Here is a 19,052-nt window from a genome sequence, read left to right on the forward strand (position 1 = left end):
AGTCCAGTCGATCCACGTGTGTGTTTGATCAGAGGATAAAGTGGGCGGGGCAACGGCGCATCGGTCACATGGTTGTGCAGCAGCCTTTCTGATTGGCTTTTGATTCCGCTGTCGCAAACACTGCAAGGCATCGAAAATATCAAACAAGTCCTCGTAAAATAAAAAGTACAATATAAATAACAAACATTACAGGAGTGCAAATACTAATATGAAATACTAAAATAATGAAAATCAATAAAAAGAAAAGGAACCGCTTGCATGATTTCACAGTTGTTTGTTTATTTATTTAAGAAATATTATGACGTATTACTACATTCGCTGTACGTTTTGAAATTAAAATAAAAGCATTAAAACATGTTTCCAATGTATTATTATTATTATCATTATTAGTAAGATTTACAAATACAACCACGATGTAGCTATGTACAGTATTTCACAAAAGTAAGTACACCCCTCACATTTCAGAAGCAATTTTAGTTTATCTTCTCAAGGGACAATACTATAGAAATGAAACTTGTCATGGTACATAATTCAGAAAATTTGTCAGAAGAAGGAGAAGATCAGTAACACTGAGTCAGCATCATCAAGAGTAAAATGGGAAGGAAGAAACTAAAAAAAATATTGGATGATCCATTTACTAGCAGAGATGGTGAGAGCAAGAGCAAAGCCTACATCTCAGGGAAAGGTCAAGTCTGTTATTTAATGTTAAAACAATTGGGGGAAAAGTCACTGTTGAAGCTGCTGGAGATGTGTATTAAAGTAAGGGAGGAGGGAATGTTACCAACTACCAGAAGCAATAGTGATACAAATAAGGAAACCTGGGAAGCTGTAGTTACAGACCAATAGCTCTTACTTCAAAGTGATGTAAAATCAAGGAAAGGATGATAGCAGGTAGATTGACCATTACCTTGAAAAAAGAGGATTATTGGATAGCTGTCAAAATGGCTTTAGGAAGGGAGGAAATACAATATATTCTGTGCTGAGATTAGAGACTGAAATAAGGAAGACGGCAAGTAGAGAAGGCAGTATTTATTTATTTTTTTAATAGAGAAGTCTTGTGATTTAAAGTGGAAGGAGAGGTTACTAGTCAAACTGAATAAGGTAAGGGCTGGAGGAAAGATGTATAACTGAGTAAAGGATTTTCTTTTCGGAATGAAAATACAGAATTGGGACAGACAGGTCAAATCAATGCACAGCTGAAAATGGCACACCTCAGGGGAGTGTGATCGGTCCGTTACTCTTTATTATTAGGATCAATGGTATTTATGGGAAAGTTCCAGAAGATATAGTAAGGTATTTTTTGGAGATGATGGGGTATTGCGGAAGAGAGGAAGGAAAATGGAATTTGCAAGCAGGAAAATACAGGACGCAAGTGATAAAGTGGTTGAAAGGGGTTATGATTGGGGGCTTAGGTTTTCTAGAAAAAAACTCAGTCAGTCTTTTTTACAAGGAAAATAATTCCGGATGGAATAAGGCTACAAATGTATGGAAGAGACCTAGAGAGGGTTGGAAGTTTAACATTTCTGGGAATAATTTGGATACACGATTAAACACAGACTTATAAGAGCAGTACCACTACCCATGTCTCAAATAGACCGTTGACAATTGAGATTATAGATAGAGTATCAATGGTCCATTTAAGAGATAGGTATAGTGGTAATCCACTTATAAGTCAGTGATCTGCCATAAAGCAAGAAGAAGAAAAAAACGGTGCCGACTGAAGAAGAAAACACGTCCCCCTTAGGACAGTTCAGACATTGCGATTAAAATCAGAGGTAAAAAACAATATAAATACTGTTCAGTTTCTTGCACAGACCAATCATTTCGTGTCTTTACCATACACTGTCTTTACATATTAATGTATTGTCTCGAGCCGCAGGATTTAATTTGGTTTTGTTTGTGTATGTTTTTTGACTCTCAAAGCCATGATTCCCATTTACTTCCATTATATGACTGACAGGCTGCAACGGTTTGAGTTAAAAATTATGAAACAAAGTCACCTACATCTTGGATCATCAACTTTTAATTTCTGGGTGAACTATCCCTTTAAGAATTGGGTAGTGGAAAAATATAATGAATTATAAGGTGGTGCTAAGAAGAACCCAGAGACAGAAGTAACAGGGTTGTGGTGGTGATACCAGATAGAGGTATAGGATTTAATTGGAGAACATTTGATAAATAAGGGGTTTACACAGTGAAAATGCTGGCAGTGTTAAACAAAGAGAACGAATAGTCTGTAAAACAGTTTTCTGATGATCCACACTCTGGAGCAGTAATGCACAAATACGCTGGATCCCAACCGCAATGAAAACAGAAGAAGAAGAAGATGATTGCGTCATAGAGAGGCGCCGCTGATGCTAGTTTAATGTTGATCGGCGGAAAGGCCAACAGTTTTTAATAACAATTTGATCGTTACGCTAGTGGTCAAACATGGGGAAGTCTTTTGCTAACTTCATGTGCAAGAAAGATTTTCATCCTGCATCAAAATCCAACATTAAGAAGGTAAACGGGACGTTTTAGCTAGCAAGCTAGCTTACTGTTGTTAAAGTGTAAACATCAACGGTAGTTCAGATCTTTACTTGTTTTCGAATTGGATACAGTATTAGATATATTTAGTCACAAACACATTGTATAGTCGTAATGATTTCGGTTTGAACAGCTAATCGTATGATAGAAAACAGTGTGATTTCAAATGCAGACGGTAATTTGTGTATGTATTGAGAGAGAAACTAAACTCCTAAACTCTGATCGTCAGGTATGGATCGCAGAGCAAAAGTTAACCTTCGACAAGAAGAAGCAGGAGGAGCTGATGCAGGCTTATGTGAAGGAGCAGGACACGTACAACAACAGGTCAGAGGAGAAACACATCAGTGCTTCAGATCAGGGTCAGGGTTTATTGAAATAACCAGGTCTTCAGCTGTAGCTCTGTCTCTTGTGTCTGTTATACTCCAGACTGCTGATGGGAGACGATCGTGTGAAGAACGGCCTCAATTTCATGTATGAAGCACCTCCAGGAGCGTCTAAAGGTGATAAACTGGCTTAACACCACATTCCTCATGTATTCTTCGGGTTGTTGTGGGCCAAAAAATAAATAAAAGAAAAATCTGTAGTAGATTAAGAGTCATTCAATGAATGTATACTGTACTGATGATAACTGGTCATTTGTGTCCAAATCATGACATCGTGAAACAAACATTCAAACTCATTCAAAGTGTTAGAAAAGCAAGAAACTGAAAAAAAAAAGTTGAACGAAAGTGTATTTATTCACATGGTTTTTTTTCTCCATTTTTTTATATCCTCACCAACTTCCTCCAGAGGAGACTAAAGAGGTAAAGTTCATCTACATCATGTTAAAGTTTGTTGTTGATTATTAAACTTGTCAAGTGTGATTAACCTCATAAAGCCTACTGTTTTGAATTTGATACACAATTTTTAAGGCGTCTTAATCATCAACACGATCAAACATTTACTGAAAACCATATATATATTTGTACAAATTTACATATTTGAATATTTTTCTATTATTTCATGTGTTTGTCTTTACAGAGTTAAGGCATTTTGTGGTTTTGCTTCGTCTAGTTACAACTCATTATGTTGCCTAAAATTGTGCTTTTTTCTCCTTAGGATGGAGAATCTGAGTACAAGTTTGAGTGGCAGAAAGGAGCTCCTCGTGAAAAGTAAGTTCACTAGTCAGCACTTCTCAGGTTTGCACATTCATGCATTTCCTTCTTTTTCCTTTTTTTATATTATTTTATTGAAGGAAGAACATGTTACATGCAAAAAATTAACAATGCATTTTAATTTAAACCCCCACCCCCACACTTACCACCCTCACAGAAGAGAGAGAGGGAAAAAAACTGATTTAAATACATAATGACAAATCAGTAATAATAATAAAGAAAAAATCTCAAATTGTTAATATTACAGTAAGGAATTACTTATAATCAATGTTAGCTTATTGGGTATGATTGCATTGTATGTTACATTATGCACAGGCCTTTTAATTTCTCTGTTACATTCGTGCATTTCTCACGGTTATTTTCGATCTTCTCAGGTATGCAAAGGATGACATGAATATTCGGGATCAGCCTTTTGGCATTCAGGTGATGTTTCGTTCTGTGCTCTACACCTTCATAGATGCAGATCAACAGTTTTTACTTATCCACAAATGTCTCCGTGCAGTGAATGAGGGCATTGTGCTTGTTTTCTTGGTCTCTCGTTGTTTTAGGTGCGGAATGTGCGCTGCATTAAGTGTCATAAATGGGGTCACGTGAACACAGATCGTGAGTGTCCCCTCTTTGGCCTGTCCGGGATCAACGCCAGCTCTATGGCCAGTGATGAAGCAGGTAATCTGCTCTTTCCTTATACGATATATATACGATATATAGACCTGGATTCGCAGACAGGGATAGACTAAGCCAGGATTAGGCCACAGTTGAATTAGAACATTAAGTAAAGTGCCTCTTGAGACCAAACAAAAGCATTTTTATATTTTAAGATCAAGCAGTGCACATTTCTTTCAGTGGAAATCGCTCAGGCTTACATTTTAGTCTGAGACTAGGCTTGTCTGTTCTTATATTAGAGCTGATGTACACTTTCAGACCTGTAGATGGCAGCAGGGTCTCATAATACACCTCGACACATTCTCATTCATGTCAAGGCCTGAAAACAGGTGTTTTTGAGCCAGTGCCATGTGACTAATGGCATCATATGGAAGTGATGTCATGTTCGGACAGTCCCTAACCTTTAGTAGTAACTATCCTGAAGGAAGGGTCTGCAAATGAGATCGTTCATTTCTTTTGAAGGATAAAAATATGATGGAATATTTTATACGCATACTACTATCATTATCCAAACGTGTCGGCTCCAATCCAGATAGGGTTATAATAGTTGTACTCAAACTAAAACCATAATAAATAGAGAGTTGCGGTCCTTGATTCTGATTGGCTGAGCCACATTCGAATCCGAGTCGTTGTGACTCTCCCATAGGCTTCCACAGGAAATGAGGATTGAGGAAGTAAAGTGTGTCATGGAGCAGCCAACAGATCCTGTCCCTGTGTTGAAGCCCATTCTTTTCAGTGCTTCTCAAGCACCCTCGCCTGGAAGTTGAGGAATTTACAGCAGTTTTTTTACCTCATTAGTTTACCTTTCGGAAATCTGACAATCAGTGGTTGAATTTTATAAAACACATTATAGTTAATGTTTAGTTTTAGATAGTCAGTTATGCTATATTTGCAGTTAGGTAATTGTTAGAAGCACCTTAATAGCGATCATAACCAGATACTAGTTGATATATTTACATCTTTCTGCAATCTTTCTCTCCCTGTAGGAAGTTAAATGAGTTTTAATGAAGACTGCCATTAACCTGTTAACTGTCACTCACGTTTTTGAAGATAGACTTGAATGTGCATGATACAAACCTACATTTTTATAATTCATGACTGAAAACATTTTGTAACATGATTTTGATGTGCCATTTACATGGTAATGCAATGTCTGATTTTAAAATGGGTTTTGAAGGATGAATTTTGAGATTTTATGTTTTCAAGTGGTATATAACTTCTGATGATTTCTAAAATGTGATAGAGAAAAAGGCAACGAGGAAGTCTTTTTTTTAAACAAAGGTCAAAGCTCCTTTTGTAATGTAGATTTCTGAGGGTGCACTCTTGTCATAAATTAATCTATTACTTTTCCTACATAATGTTTAACAAAAAATATTGGTAAAATATATATCTGGGAGTCTTAGACCTTTCCAACGATATATAGTTTGTCAAGATTAGATTAGATTAGATTGTAATATAGTATAGTCAACGTAGGCGTCCCGTATACAGGACGGGGTGACATTTAACAGGTTAAAGCAATACAAGAACGAGTTTCAGTCGGCTGCCTTGTGTTTTTTAAACGTTATTCATTTTTTTTATTTGGTTTAATTCCATATTTCTGGGCCTTTTTATACTGTCTTCTTACATAAGTGTTATAACATAATACTGGGATGTGAGTAATTTATATTTTTTAATTCAACATTTAAAAAAAAAAAGCTAAACTTTTAACATTGAGTGTTTGATAATGTCTAAATATATAATGCAGAACATTAAATAAATAAATAAGTCTCTCATTTGCATCTTTGCACCACAATTTAAAAAACTTTCTCTATTTTAACCCTCCATACTATGCTAATTGTAATATAAATAATAAGAATATTGGAAAAAATATTAATGCTGTCTCTTCATCTCTCCCCAGAATAAAATTCGATTGTAAAACGTAGTCAGCGTAGTTCTTCCAATAAACAATCAATGCACATGATGTGTTAATAATCACTAGAGATAGCTGCAGATATAGTGAAACTGCTGTCTGTCCTACTTAAACCCATTCAAACGTGCCTAACAACCCATTAGCTGTTTTAAATTCACTCTAAACCACGCCGTCAAGGGGCTTAATGCTTTATTGCATTCATGCATGAACCAAAAATTTTAAAGAAATACGAATCTTCCATCATTTACTACCTCTTTTGTCTTATGCAAAGCAAAAGAGAAGATTTTTTTTTTTTTAGAATAACCCTGACTTGAACAGAATTTGACAAATAAGCCACTGATATTTCTCAAAATAGTTTAAGAACAACATAAAGTGTGTGAAAGTGTGGTGGCAGTGTCTCCTGAGAGAGTAATATGCATGTAGCAGAAGAGTGGAGGTAGACCGTACTCTGCTGTTGGTGGGAAAACATTATTATTTGTTGTTTTGATTGGTTGAACCCTGTGCTTGTGCAGAATGAAACCGTGTGGGAGACGAGTCTTTGTTAACGAAGCCGCTAGTGCACGTCTCTCAGAGGGGGGCATGATCACACATTATTTGTTCTGAAAGAGTGATTTGTCCTAACAGGTCCGTCGATGCACCCCTCCGAGTTAATGGCAGAGATGCGAAACAGTGGGTTTGCGCTGAAGAAATGTGTCCTCGGGAGGGACAGCACCATGAGTGATCCAGCACAGGTAATGTCCTGGGCCCTGCCCAAATATGACCCATGATATCCATGTCTGGAGCCCAGCATGTGATTGCTGAAAAGCGTCCAATTATTGAAAGCATGGCTCACGAGAGATTCCCTAGAAACTAGAGCTGATGAGACCAACAGCTACAGCTGCAAGAGAGCAGAGACATGCTGGATTACACTCTGTACTTCTGCACAAAAGTGCCTTTCTTGTATATGTATGGTCAGCGAGTGGACCTAGTGATCGTGTGTGTGTGTGTGTGTGTGTGTGTGTGTGTGTGTGTGTGTGTGTGTGTGTGCTTCAGGATCTCGTGGCCAGTGAGGAAGAGGATGACCCTGAGGTGCAGTTCCTGAAGTCTCTGACTACCAAACAAAAGCAGAAATTGCTAAGGTATGAGTAATTATTAATTGCACGTACACAACCGGCACAAAAGTTGTTATAAATGAATGGTCGCACTTTTGTTTGGGGGTGATTTCTCACTATTAACTGTAACTTTGCCTCAATAAACTCCTAATTTGCTGCTTATTAATAGTTGGTAAGGTAGTTTAGGTATGTGGTGCATTAAGGGATCTAGAATATGGTGGTGTGTGTTATAAGTACTGATGAAGAGCTAAGATACTAGTAATATGCATGCTAATAAGCAACTGGTTAATAGTGAAACCTGGACCTTAAAATAAAGTGTTACCAATAAGATGAAGAAAAAAAGAGCTGAAAAATATAGTTAGTAATATTATTAGTTTAAATTTATTATTATTGTTGTTCTTTATTTTTCTTTATTTCTTTTGTACTTTTTTTCTGAAGATAGAAAAGTTGAATATTTTTTTATTTTAAAAATTCTTTATAAACTTATTTCAGTGTAGGCAAGTAGCTGTTAAACATAAATATACATTAGATTTCCGTTTGTGTTGCAATAATTTAACAACACACACACACAAGAAAAGGAAAAAAGCCCAAAATGCACTTCATTTCATGCACTTGGTCATATATACACATTATACATTACTATTTTTTTTTATTTATATAACTGTTATGCTCATCAAGGCTGTTATTATTTGTTCAGAAAGACAGTAAATACAGTAAAATAAAAAAATAAAAACATTATTTTAATTTCAAATAATCTATTTTAACTGTATTTTATTCCTGTGATGCAAAGCTGTATTTTCAGCATCATTCCTCCAGTCTTCGGTGTCACATGATCTTCAGAAATCATTCAGATATGATGATCTGCTGCTCAAGAAACATTTCGGATTATTATTAATGTCGAAAACAGATCAATATGCTTGATAGTTTTGTGGAAACCTTTAAACATTTTATTTCAGGATTCTTTAGAGAATATAAAGTTCTAAAGAACAGCATTTATATGATATAGAAATATTTTGCAACATTATAAGTGTCTTTACTGTCACTTTTGGACAATTTGATGCATCATTGCTGAATAAAAGTGTTTAAAAAAAAATTAACGCTGGAAAAAATGGAAAATGTCCTCAGTATACCGTACTATAACAATTCAGTCTGCAGTCTGTTAAATCTCATCCCCTTCTTCTTTTTAGAAAACTTGACCGTCTTGAAAAGAAGAAGGAGAAGAAGAAAAAGAGTAAAAAGGAGAAAAAGAAGAGCAAGAAGAAGCCGAAAAAGAAACAAGCCAAGAGTGAGAGTTCATCCAGCAGCTCATCAGACAGCAGCAGCGACTCTGAGGATGAGAAACACTCCGGAAAGAAAGCCAAGAAGAAGAGCAAGAGAAGGAGGGACTCGTCCGGCGACAGCAGCTCTGAGAGAGACCGGGAGAAAGACTCCAAACACACACATTCACAACACAGTGAGCACAGAGTTCAGAGGTCACCAGACAACAAGCACAGCGGAGAGAGAGGTAGAGAGAGACACGGGAGCAGGAGCCCTCAGCGACCCAGAGAGGAGAGAGAGAGAGGTAGAGAGAGACACGGGAGCAGAGAGAGGAGGACAGAACAGAGCAGGAGCCCTCAGCCACCCAGAGAGGAGAGAGAGAGAGGTAGAGAGAGACATGGGAGCAGAGAGGAGAGAGAGAGAGGTAAGGAGAGATACAGGAGCGCGAGCAGGGAGAGAGAGAGAGGAGACAGAGACAAGGGCGAGAGGGACAGAGAGAGAAACTCTGATAGAAATGTCAGGAGGAGGAGTGTCAGTCGGGAGCGAGGGAGGGGCGGAGAGAAACACAGCAGAAGTGATAGCAGAGATGCAGAGAGGAGGACCGAGCACAGCAGACGGAAATAGCTGGAAGAGGATGGTCACGCTCTTAACTCTGATTAAAGGAATAAATCAAAACTTTTTAAACATTTTCTCACCCTTATGTTAATCCAAACCCTAAACACTGAGATTTTTTTTTTTAAAACTTAATAGAGACTGTGGCTGTCAAGCTTCAAAATGACAAAGCAGCTCCATAAAATGAGTCGTTGTAAGACACGTCTTCTGGAGTCAAACCAAACTAAATCAAAATTCAAGTCATTCATGTAAATTCTCCTATTTCTTTAAGACATCTTTTGGTCACCTGAGAACCATTGACATTTGACATAATGGGTACCGAGAGCAGGAAAGGGAAAGATTTTCAGTGAATATTTACTTTAAAGGTGTTCTGCTTGTCAAATAAAGTTATATTCAGAAGACTCAGAATATAGAAGTTTTTTTTTATTTTTATTTTTTTATTGTCCTTCATTGTTTTGGAGCTTCACAGATGCCACGACTGCTGTTGTTGAAATATTAGCTGAGTAAATCAATGTGTATATATTTTTTTTATTTCCTTTCCTGAATTCATAAAGGTTTGGACCGATGTGAAGGGTTGATGATGGTAAATGTTGAGAGAAACTGAGAATTTGGGGTAAATTACTTGTTTTGGGTGTCTTTCCCATTTGTTCTTGATGTACAGTCTGCTCTTGGGGTTTCTCCAGAAGAGGGCGCTCTGTGAATGTAGAAACTGAACCTGATATAGAGCACAATTAAAATCATCTTTGACTCATTCCTTCATTTTTTTCCAATATTTGTTGTATTCCTGGTTCTCTTTTCTTTTAGCTTTTAGTCCATCCAAAATGTAACGTTTGTTTGACTTTTTACAAGAGGCATAAATTCTACACTTATTAACTTAAATGATATATTTTTAGCCTGTACAAGTTCATTTAACTAGCTGCTTCTTCCTCTCCTTAAATGTTTCTACTTCTTGTAAATTCTAAAATATGTAAACGAATAAATTGTATAACGAATGTGACACAAAACTTCAATTACTCTTCAACATCGATCACATTCAACATTTTTCATCTCAAAAACGACTGAAAATGGTTTAAAGGATTTTACATTAATTTGGGAGTTTTAATTGTTTCGTAGTTTGTTAGGAATGGTATTTTGATTTAAATTCAGGGTGACTTTATTAGGCTATTTTTTTTAGCTGCAGTGATTTTTTTTTTACGTTTCCATTATAAGCAACATAACTGAACTGTAACTGAATACAGTAAAAATATATTATAAATTGAATTTACCTTTTTTAAGGTAGGCCTAGTGGTAGCAATCAATTTATTTTAGCAACATGTAAATACATTTTACTGAATGTTGCTCATCTAGATCTGTTTATATAAGTGTACCTAAAATACATCGATTACAAACACCTTAAAAACACTGAGTATATTTTTTTCATTGTATACTAATAAAAATCAATACAAAATCCACTGATTCAGCTCGAAGTGTGGGGATTCAAAATTCAAAAATAGTGAAAAGCGCCAATAAAACTATTCACAGCACGAAATGTTTTTATTCAGAGCGCATAGTTTATATGCATAAATGATCAACATTAATGTCTGAAATACGACCTCATTAACAAACTTGCGCGAAAAAAAAACAACTCTCAGTATTTAGTAACATTCAAATAAACCCAACCCAAGGGTGGCGCTGATTAATATTACAGGAACAGATATATAGCCTACTGACTACTTTTTTTGCATGTTACAGAAAAACATAAATAACTGAAAGGCTGAATTTGGCAGTAAAAGATTGAAGTGAATGGGTTGATTTATTATTAATAATAATGAGCATTTAATGTGTAAACACTGACGTGTTCTGACTAAAGGGGAGATAAAAGAGCAGCCGCTCTGGCAGCGCGGGAAACTCACACCATCGTCACGGCTGAGTTTCCCGCGGCCGGAGCGGCGCTCCTCTTTGATCTCTCTTTTATTGCCGCGCGCAAACAAAGCTGACTTCTGCCTCGCGCTCAGTCAGAGGACATTCCAGAGAAACGCGCACAAAGGGCCGTGAGTGACAGCGCCACTGTCCGCCGCCCCAGGCGCATCACTCCCCTCCAAAAGCCTGAAAGACACTTAGATCTTGTCCATGTAAAGCTCCCGTTTGTAAATCTTAATAGAACCATATAATTGTAAAGCGTGCTCGTGAATGCATTCACTCCCAAATAGCGCTCATTTCCGTAACACAAATTTTGAATTGTGTGCCATAAAATCGTCGCATCCTGCATTAACTTTTAAAAGACCGAGAACTGTATTCTGTGCACCTGCTATTTGGAGAAAACATTTGCCTAAATTGGTGTTAAACGGAAATTGCGTTTTGTTGTAGCCTATTTTAGACTTTTTACAAGATGTATTAACCTTAAATATTATTTTATTCGTTATTTGCAAAATGTCATCGGTTTTTCACCAGGTCTTTAAATGATAATGGACCGTGTGTGTGTGTGTGTTTTTTTTTTGTTTTGTTTTTTGTCACCAGCACACAAAAGAAAATGAAAATAATTTTAGTCTATTGCCTTCTGGTCAATTTACCTTGTAGCACAGAAAGCGTGTGGAGGAAGCAGTTCCCAGGCAGGGCTCGAGCTCTAATTATTCCGCCGGGGTTTCTGTGGGATCGGACGCTGCACTGGATAAACACAAAGAAGTCAGAGAGCATCCTTGAACCTTTTCAGTACAGGGCCACTGATATTCAAATAACAGCCAGGGACCATTTGACTGCGAGAGCGTTTTAAATTCAACATTAGCATAAGGCCTCTCCTCGTCTCCCCTTTCAAAACTGGCATCCAGGAAGGCAAGAAAGGAAGAGAGGGGGGAAAACTGTTCCCATACCACCAAATCAAGTGTAGCGTTTTCTAAAAGCTAAACGATGCTTTATGCCTTCAGCACTCTCCTGGATGGACATTTTCCGTTTGACATGCAAATTTAAGCAGTTAATTTGAGCAATTCAAATAAATATTCAGAGGCCCTTTGTCACTGAATCCCCTCGGAAAATGTGCGATAAAGAGCTGCTGAACAAATGATGTCTCGGAGAGTAATTAGATATTTGATAAGACACGAATCCCTAATCGCCAATACAAGACACATGGGGCTGCGATGTGCTCCAAGTCATAATTAACACTATTTAACAAGATTTTCATTTGGACAAAGATGCCTTTCCGGGGCATTAACTATTGATTTTTCCCCACTGGGGAAACGAGTCTACATCAGCGCAACAGTATCGATGTTTAGTCTGCAGTGGTTCCATTTTTCTAAAATGTAAATAAATGTAGCTGCGTAATAATTACGCGCGGGTTTTAAACAATTACAGCTGAGACTGTAGCAAAGCCTCACGAAAACATTTGCACCAGACAACCCAATCTTTCGATTTTAAATCCCTTTAATTACAAAATGAAAGCCTTGTAAGCGTGACTTTGTACATTATATATTTTTAGCAAGGTAAAGGAATGGTTAAATGAATTTTAAATAGCTGTGTAACATACATACTGACATCCACAAAGTGCGACGAAAGGAAAAGCAAACTCCCTGAATTTCAGGATCCACCACAAAACAATCAGAATTAACATTTACAGAGGAAAATAACACGTTCATTTTGTGGATATATGTACACAGTGAGCTCAGCCGGCAGCCGTGGTTATTTAGTTCCCGAGGCAAATGTCCACTGAGCCTCGACGAGACTTTTTCGTCCTGAAAGCTGAGGAAAAGCGTTCGTCTGTGGCTGTGCGCAGCAGGAATAGCCAGTGTGGCACTGAAAGTGCTCGTTTGCAGTGTCAGAGTTTGTCGCATACTCCAGACCCGTTTCCTTCTCTCGATTCACCTAAACGAGAAACATGCCTTTTGAGGTCAAGCTCAGGACTCGTGGTGTGGAGACTGATCTTTGACCGTGACCCGTGGGTTCACACCCTCTAAAATCAGTTCGGGCGACTCGGACCTGGGCGTCTCCAGGTTGCTGGTGTCGGTGTCACTGTCGCTGCCCTTTTTGCCCCCGCCTCCAGCGGTGTGTGTTTTAATGTGTTTGCTCAGGTGGTCGCTCCTCATGAAGCGCTTGTTGCACACCGGACAAGCAAACCGTTTCTCCCCGGTGTGAGTGCGCAAGTGCCTCTGGAGCTCGTCTGACCTGGTGAACCGTTTGCCGCAAAAAAGCCAGTTGCACACAAAGGGCCTCTCGCCAGTGTGCCACCTCAGGTGCGCTTTGAGGTGAGACGTTTTCCCGTAGACTTTACCGCAGCCCGGGATGTGACAGCTATGGAGTCCTTTCCTCCGCAGGCTGGCCCCCGCAGGCCCGAGCCGCTCCGCCTCTTGGCAGTTCGGGCAGTCGCATGTGGCGCGTCCGGAGTATCTCCTGGAGGACCTGGACGAGGTCCCTATGCCCGAGCTGGCGCCGGAGATCATAGCGTTAGTGGCCGACGCGTCCGTGTAAGTGGGGATCACCGTTTTGAAGCCCTCCTGCGTCAACAGGTGCTGGCCGGTGGAGAGGAGGTGCGACGCAGTGGGGCTGATGCCGGTGGAGCTGAACGCGGAGTGCGTAAGGCTGGAGAAGTCTGGGTTGTAGCCGCTGAGCTGCGAGTGGATGGCTTGGGGGGTTCCGGAGTGCAGTGAACTTTGCAAACTGCCGGCTGGGTTTTGCACCTCGAGCCACGAGCCCGGGTTCGTGTGCACGTCCCACCACGTGGACGCGCCGTTGGCCACCTCGCCAGAGATGGTGGAGTGAAAGCCGGACTTGTACCACGATTCGTAAGGGTGCGCCATGCCGACCCGCGGATATAAAGTCTCTGCCGACGAGTGAACTTTGGAAATGAAGGCGGACTGTCCTGACTCCTGCGAGGAAACGCTCGCCGTGTTGGAGAACAAGCTGCTGTACTCGGCGGAGAACGCGGAGGAGGTCGGCGAGGTCGAGGCCAGGCAGAACGCGCTGTTTCCCGAGCCGGTGCTGCTCGATAGTCCCGAGGTGCTTCGGCTTGTGGCGACGGTGAATCCGGGCAGGCTGGAGCCCAGGTTGCAGCTCGACGACGATCTTTTCCAGGGATGGAATCCGCCTTTGGAAAACGTGCTGGAGTCGGGCAGAGTCGTGAGAGGACTGGTGTTGCCAATTTTGTTGCAGGTTGCAGCCAGCATCGCTAAAGGGGTAGTTCCAAACCGCGGCTCTTCCTGTTTGGATGAGAAGTTTAGGGCACTTTACTAGACTGTAAAACATAGTTGGGCTGCTTTGAAAATCAAACAATCCAGCAAGTGTTAACTGAACGCCCGAATAAAACCAAAACAAGCGCGATTTTTTTTCCATGCTGTAATTCCAAATAGTTGTACGAGTTGTCATGTCTTTAAGACTTACATTACCGTAGTATATTTTAATAGGCTGACTTAAGGAATATTAATAGACTAATGAATTCATTGCTTTATTATAATTATTATTATTATTATTATTATTATTATCCAGAAATATTCGTTTCGCTGAACGTGGTTTTCAAGTTTTTTCGTCATAGCATCTTCAAATCAGCGCATTGGTTTCAGCCTTCATTTAAAGTACAAAAGCTGATCTCCTAAAAATTAAAATCTCTCTGTGAAAGTTGAAAGTGTTCTCTTGTGGCATCATTCGTTTTAAGAACGTAAATAAAAGCCACTGAAAAGTTTGAAAGCAAGCAAGCAAGCAACACTGAAATGTCAGTACCGTTAATGCAACACAAAGAACGAAAATGCGTCGAATTAAAATAAAGAAGCTCTTGCTTACCCCAAGTATAGACGTAGCCATATCCAGGGCCCTTCCTAGACAGCTAGTGGAAGAGAACAATGACTCAGTGTTCCAGTGTGACTGAGGCACAGTCGCTGAAGCTTTACTCTCTCTACTCGAGTTGTATAGTGAGCGCGTGCTTTGAAGTACAGCTGGCTGCAATACTCAGCCAATCTGAGCGCGCGACGAGACGCATCCGACCAATGAGCGACGCCACCATGACAGAAATACTAAAGCTGCACGTCAATCAATGACTGGGGTACTGATCCCACTGTCAAGCAATAGCTAAGCCATCAGATATTTTTCATCGTTTTATATATATATACACACATATGGCCATCAAGGCGCAGAATCTGCACAGACTATATAGTGCTCAGCTTATTTTGATGTTTAATAGGCATCCTCCGATGGTAAGCGGCTCATCTTGATTTTATGCATGATATCCATGTCTGTTTTGTGTGTCGGTTTGCAAACGGATATGCTTAAAATTAAAGGTTCACGCGCGTAACCGTCTGCAGCTGCGACCGCGTTATTATTGTAATGATGTTGTTATTTTGTAGTAGCCTAGTTATTTTTTTATTTGATGTATGGATTAAAACCACGATGATATTTCTGTTTAGGCTCGTTGGCGTTATTATAAGGTGATAGACTATTGTTTTGAGAGGATACAAAATCATAAGCATCATGCAATGTCAGCGTCCTTGTCTTTTTATTTATTAATTAATGCTGTTATTTTTTACATTTAAGAATGTTTTTCTCATGCTTTGAACTTATTGAAAATTCCAAATATTCCAAAATATGTCGAACTTTCAAATTAGAGCCAGTCGATGAAATGCAAGGATGGATCTCGGGGGAAGAGGACGGAGGGGCACCACTGATCCCACAACAGGTGTGTTAGACTTTTGTTGAGAGTGTTTGGTGTGTGTGAGAGAGAGAAAGAGGGAGGGGTGTTGGGGGGCGCAGGTTAGGGTTTGGGGTGTTAATGCGCGCGCTCACCTTCGCGCTTCCTTTCATACCATACCTTCAGAACAACACGCGAGCACATGACTCAAAAACCGTAAACAAATGTTACAAAATATTTATTCTTATAATTTATATAACCCATGAATTCTTAATGCAAAGTTTGAGCGCTAAATTGTACATAATTAAATAAAAAACTATATATATATATATATATATATATATATATATATATATATATATATATATATATATATATATATATATACACACCAATCTTTTGGATAAATAACAGATCAAATAATTAATTATGACCATTTTTCTTTTCTTTTTTCTCAGTAATTCTTTTTATATAAAAAGATCAATGCATTAGCAGTGTCTTGCGCTGCTTGTTAAAACATTTAAGGCTGTAATGACAATATAACAATGGCCTGCTTTGGAGTGAATCGCCTCCTTTTAAAAGTTAAAGCAATTTTCTTGAGAATGGCCCAGCCGAAACGCTGTGCATTACTGTATTCAAAATGACCAAATAATGCTCCATTATAGCGGCTGAACGCTGCCAGTCAGGCTGGATGCAATTTACTCCGAAGCGCTGCGCTTTAAATCCCCTCCTATGGAGAGAGCTGGGGAGTATAAAACAATCTATTCAAATACAAGTGCTGGAGGCTCCAGAATCGCTGGATTTCCGCAAATCACTGCAAATTGACGGAGGAACAATTAACACTATTAAACGTCTGTTCAGCGTAAACAAATTGGCCCGAGCTCGGAGAGGTTTAGGTTACATATTTAGATATGCGTGTATGCGCATGTACTGCTTGTCTATTCACACTGCTGCAAATTAAATAAAACTGGGGCATCTGATGTGCTTTTCTTACCAGTTCATGCGAAATGTGTCCAATATTAGAGGCTGATGAAAACAGACCAATAAACAAACTACTCGCGATTCATATAGAAATGTATATATTCACTTTGAGTGGTTTATTTTAATTTGTGGACTGATTGCTCCTGTTACCATTTATGTGTCAAACCGGATAATCTAAATAAAGCTCAATTTTACAATAAAGTTTAAAAAAATAAACATTAAACGGCACATTTAAATGTTTTGTAATTGGTTAAAACTACATTCATTTTTGTTTATTTTTTGGAAGAAGAAGAAAAAAAATCAGGTCTTTCGTTTAAAATTAAGCAACTTAGATGTCACTGCATACTATCATAATTTTAATTTAGTACTTAGTTTAGGCTCATTCTGATCATCAAAACGAACCGGACCTTATGCTCTGCATATTTAAATTAAAACTAGATTTATATTAAAAAGCACAGTCCGGCTGGTGGCTTGCGAGCACTTTTCTGTTGTAATTAGGAGCCTATTACAAGTCATTAGATTGATCAATGTACCTTAAACAATGTGAGTGATTTATTTGGTAAGAACAAAACGCTGTGCATCTATTGTCTCGAGCCTGAGTGACGATATACATCCATCACAGCGTTAAACAGCGCGAGATGAATGATTAATCCGGACCTATTCATTAAAAGGGTCTGGGCCGCTCCAGAAGCCCTGTATTCGCACACAAGAGGGAGAAAGCGGTTTTCAGGGGAGATTTTTTCTCGGTTGCCGCTGGGATTAATTTGTCCCCACCCTTAAGAGGAAAAGCGCATTTGTGGATAATTAACTAATCTGGCTCATTTTAAATCCCTCTCTACTACAGGTCCTTCACTTGATCACCCCAAACATCCTGGTTTCCTCCCCCTAACAATTCAAAGAGAGTCAAAACAAATATTAACTCAATGTCAGTTGATGTTTTTTTTTCTTGCAAATGTCACTTGTCAGTGCACCTCGCACGTTTTTTTTTTGTGATTAAATATCTCTATCTGGAAAAAAAAACTGTTCTGTGGCCAGTAGAAACACAATCTTGTGTTTGTGCACTTCATGATTTTGACAATAAAACCAACACTTGTTAAGTCCGTTGACAGGTTCAAGCATGTTAAATGAGCTCACCGTGATTCAAGGCTCTAACCAAACACTGAGGACTAAGTCTTCTTCTGTGCAACTGTGTTATTTTTTTTAATAAAGCCATATGAATGGACGCGAGGTTTGTGAACGTGGTGGCGCAAAACAAAGCGCACTGAAGAGAAACGCCTTTGTGCTTCCAAGCAGAACATTTTCCCTCAATTATTTCAGTTGGTAGATTTAGTAAAACGAAGACACAGATGCAATAACGAGTTTTGCAGATCCATGCATACAAGGCATTTGCTAGTTTATTCACACAGCTATACACATCTCTGTTGGGTGTGGGACTATTGTTTTAGGAAAAGCGCAAAGGTCACCGGTGTCCGCCGTGACATTCGCTTCCAAATAAACCTGCAATTCCTCTGTACGTCGGATTTTACGGCAGGACAGCTATTAATATAACTGCTGACACTATGCAATTAAACCAGTCGCGTATTAAACTAACACTTGTCAAATTGGTCAGTGTTTATAAACTGTAGTGTCAGATGAAGATGCATTTCAGGGGGTTTTATTCACATCTCTCTCTCTCTCTCTATCTGAAAAACAGGAGGAACAGATCACTGGGGTTACAGCCTTCTGTGGCCATTTCAGTATCCAAACATGGTGATCTTATCCGTGCACATTATATTCTTTCATAATTTGCTCACAGACGAAGAGCCAGTGGAGGATCGCTCTGCAGCGCGCGGGTCATGTCGAAGGATGTCGTGTTTGTTCTTAAGTGGCCAGTGAATGTTATCTATTCTCCTCCTGTCACAGTAGAGCAACAGTGACACTGCGCACAGAATGCATGACTACTTCTTGGAAATTTGCATATGTATGCCATATGATAACATTTTTTCCTACTTCCTCTAGGTGTTTGTTAATGTTAATGCCGTTTTGGGATTATTTAACTGCGGGATAGCCTAGGCTACTATCTTGCTATTTTTTTCCACGTTAATGTATTTATGTATTCAAATTTATATTATAATTATATTTAATGCATTTTTTAATATATTAGTTATATATAATTTATAATTAAAAAATACTGAATTTATTTATTTATTTTTACCCCCCCCCCCCCCCCCCCCAAAAAAAAAAAACAGCTTTACCAAAACAAAACAAGAAAGAAAAAAAAAATCCCCAAGCAATGCATT

General features: G+C 38.9%; 2 protein-coding genes and 1 long non-coding RNA gene across 5 annotated transcripts in view; 2 read left to right on the forward strand and 1 right to left on the reverse strand.

The window, feature by feature from the left end:
• The first annotated feature begins 2,167 nt into the window (after window positions 1-2,167).
• On the forward strand, window positions 2,168-9,963 carry cir1 (corepressor interacting with RBPJ, CIR1). 3 transcript variants are annotated; one of them, XM_052566179.1, is made up of 11 exons: window positions 2,171-2,502; window positions 2,756-2,850; window positions 2,953-3,026; window positions 3,316-3,329; window positions 3,625-3,677; window positions 4,055-4,103; window positions 4,229-4,346; window positions 6,877-6,983; window positions 7,285-7,370; window positions 8,531-8,847; window positions 8,905-9,963. In XM_052566179.1, exons 1-11 carry the CDS (start codon window positions 2,431-2,433, stop codon window positions 9,222-9,224), a joined length of 1,305 nt encoding a protein of 434 aa, XP_052422139.1. In that variant the 5' UTR covers window positions 2,171-2,430; the 3' UTR covers window positions 9,225-9,963. The 3 variants fall into 3 exon arrangements, with proteins under 3 accessions (XP_052422138.1, XP_052422139.1, XP_052422140.1); XM_052566180.1 differs by having other exon boundaries at window positions 2,172-2,502; window positions 8,531-8,904; window positions 8,986-9,963; XM_052566178.1 differs by having other exon boundaries at window positions 2,168-2,502; window positions 8,531-9,963.
• Window positions 9,964-12,587: 2,624 nt separating this feature from the next.
• On the reverse strand, window positions 12,588-15,081 carry LOC127965379 (transcription factor Sp9-like). The gene is made up of 2 exons (XM_052566181.1): window positions 14,952-15,081; window positions 12,588-14,374 (listed from the first exon to the last, which is right to left on the reverse strand). The coding sequence occupies exons 1-2, from the start codon at window positions 14,970-14,972 to the stop codon at window positions 13,076-13,078; spliced, it is 1,320 nt and encodes a 439-aa protein (XP_052422141.1). The 5' UTR covers window positions 14,973-15,081; the 3' UTR covers window positions 12,588-13,075.
• Window positions 15,082-15,216: 135 nt separating this feature from the next.
• The window catches only part of LOC127965380 (uncharacterized), a 32,051-nt gene continuing 28,215 nt past the window's right edge, over window positions 15,217-19,052 (forward strand). Inside the window, exons 1-2 of the long non-coding RNA XR_008155291.1 lie at window positions 15,217-15,361; window positions 15,770-15,840. This is a non-coding gene — a long non-coding RNA (uncharacterized LOC127965380). The remainder of the gene's footprint in view (window positions 15,362-15,769; window positions 15,841-19,052) is intronic.

The sequence above is a fragment of the Carassius gibelio genome, chromosome B9 (genome assembly GCF_023724105.1).
Source record: "Carassius gibelio isolate Cgi1373 ecotype wild population from Czech Republic chromosome B9, carGib1.2-hapl.c, whole genome shotgun sequence".
Lineage (NCBI taxonomy): Eukaryota > Metazoa > Chordata > Actinopteri > Cypriniformes > Cyprinidae > Carassius > Carassius gibelio.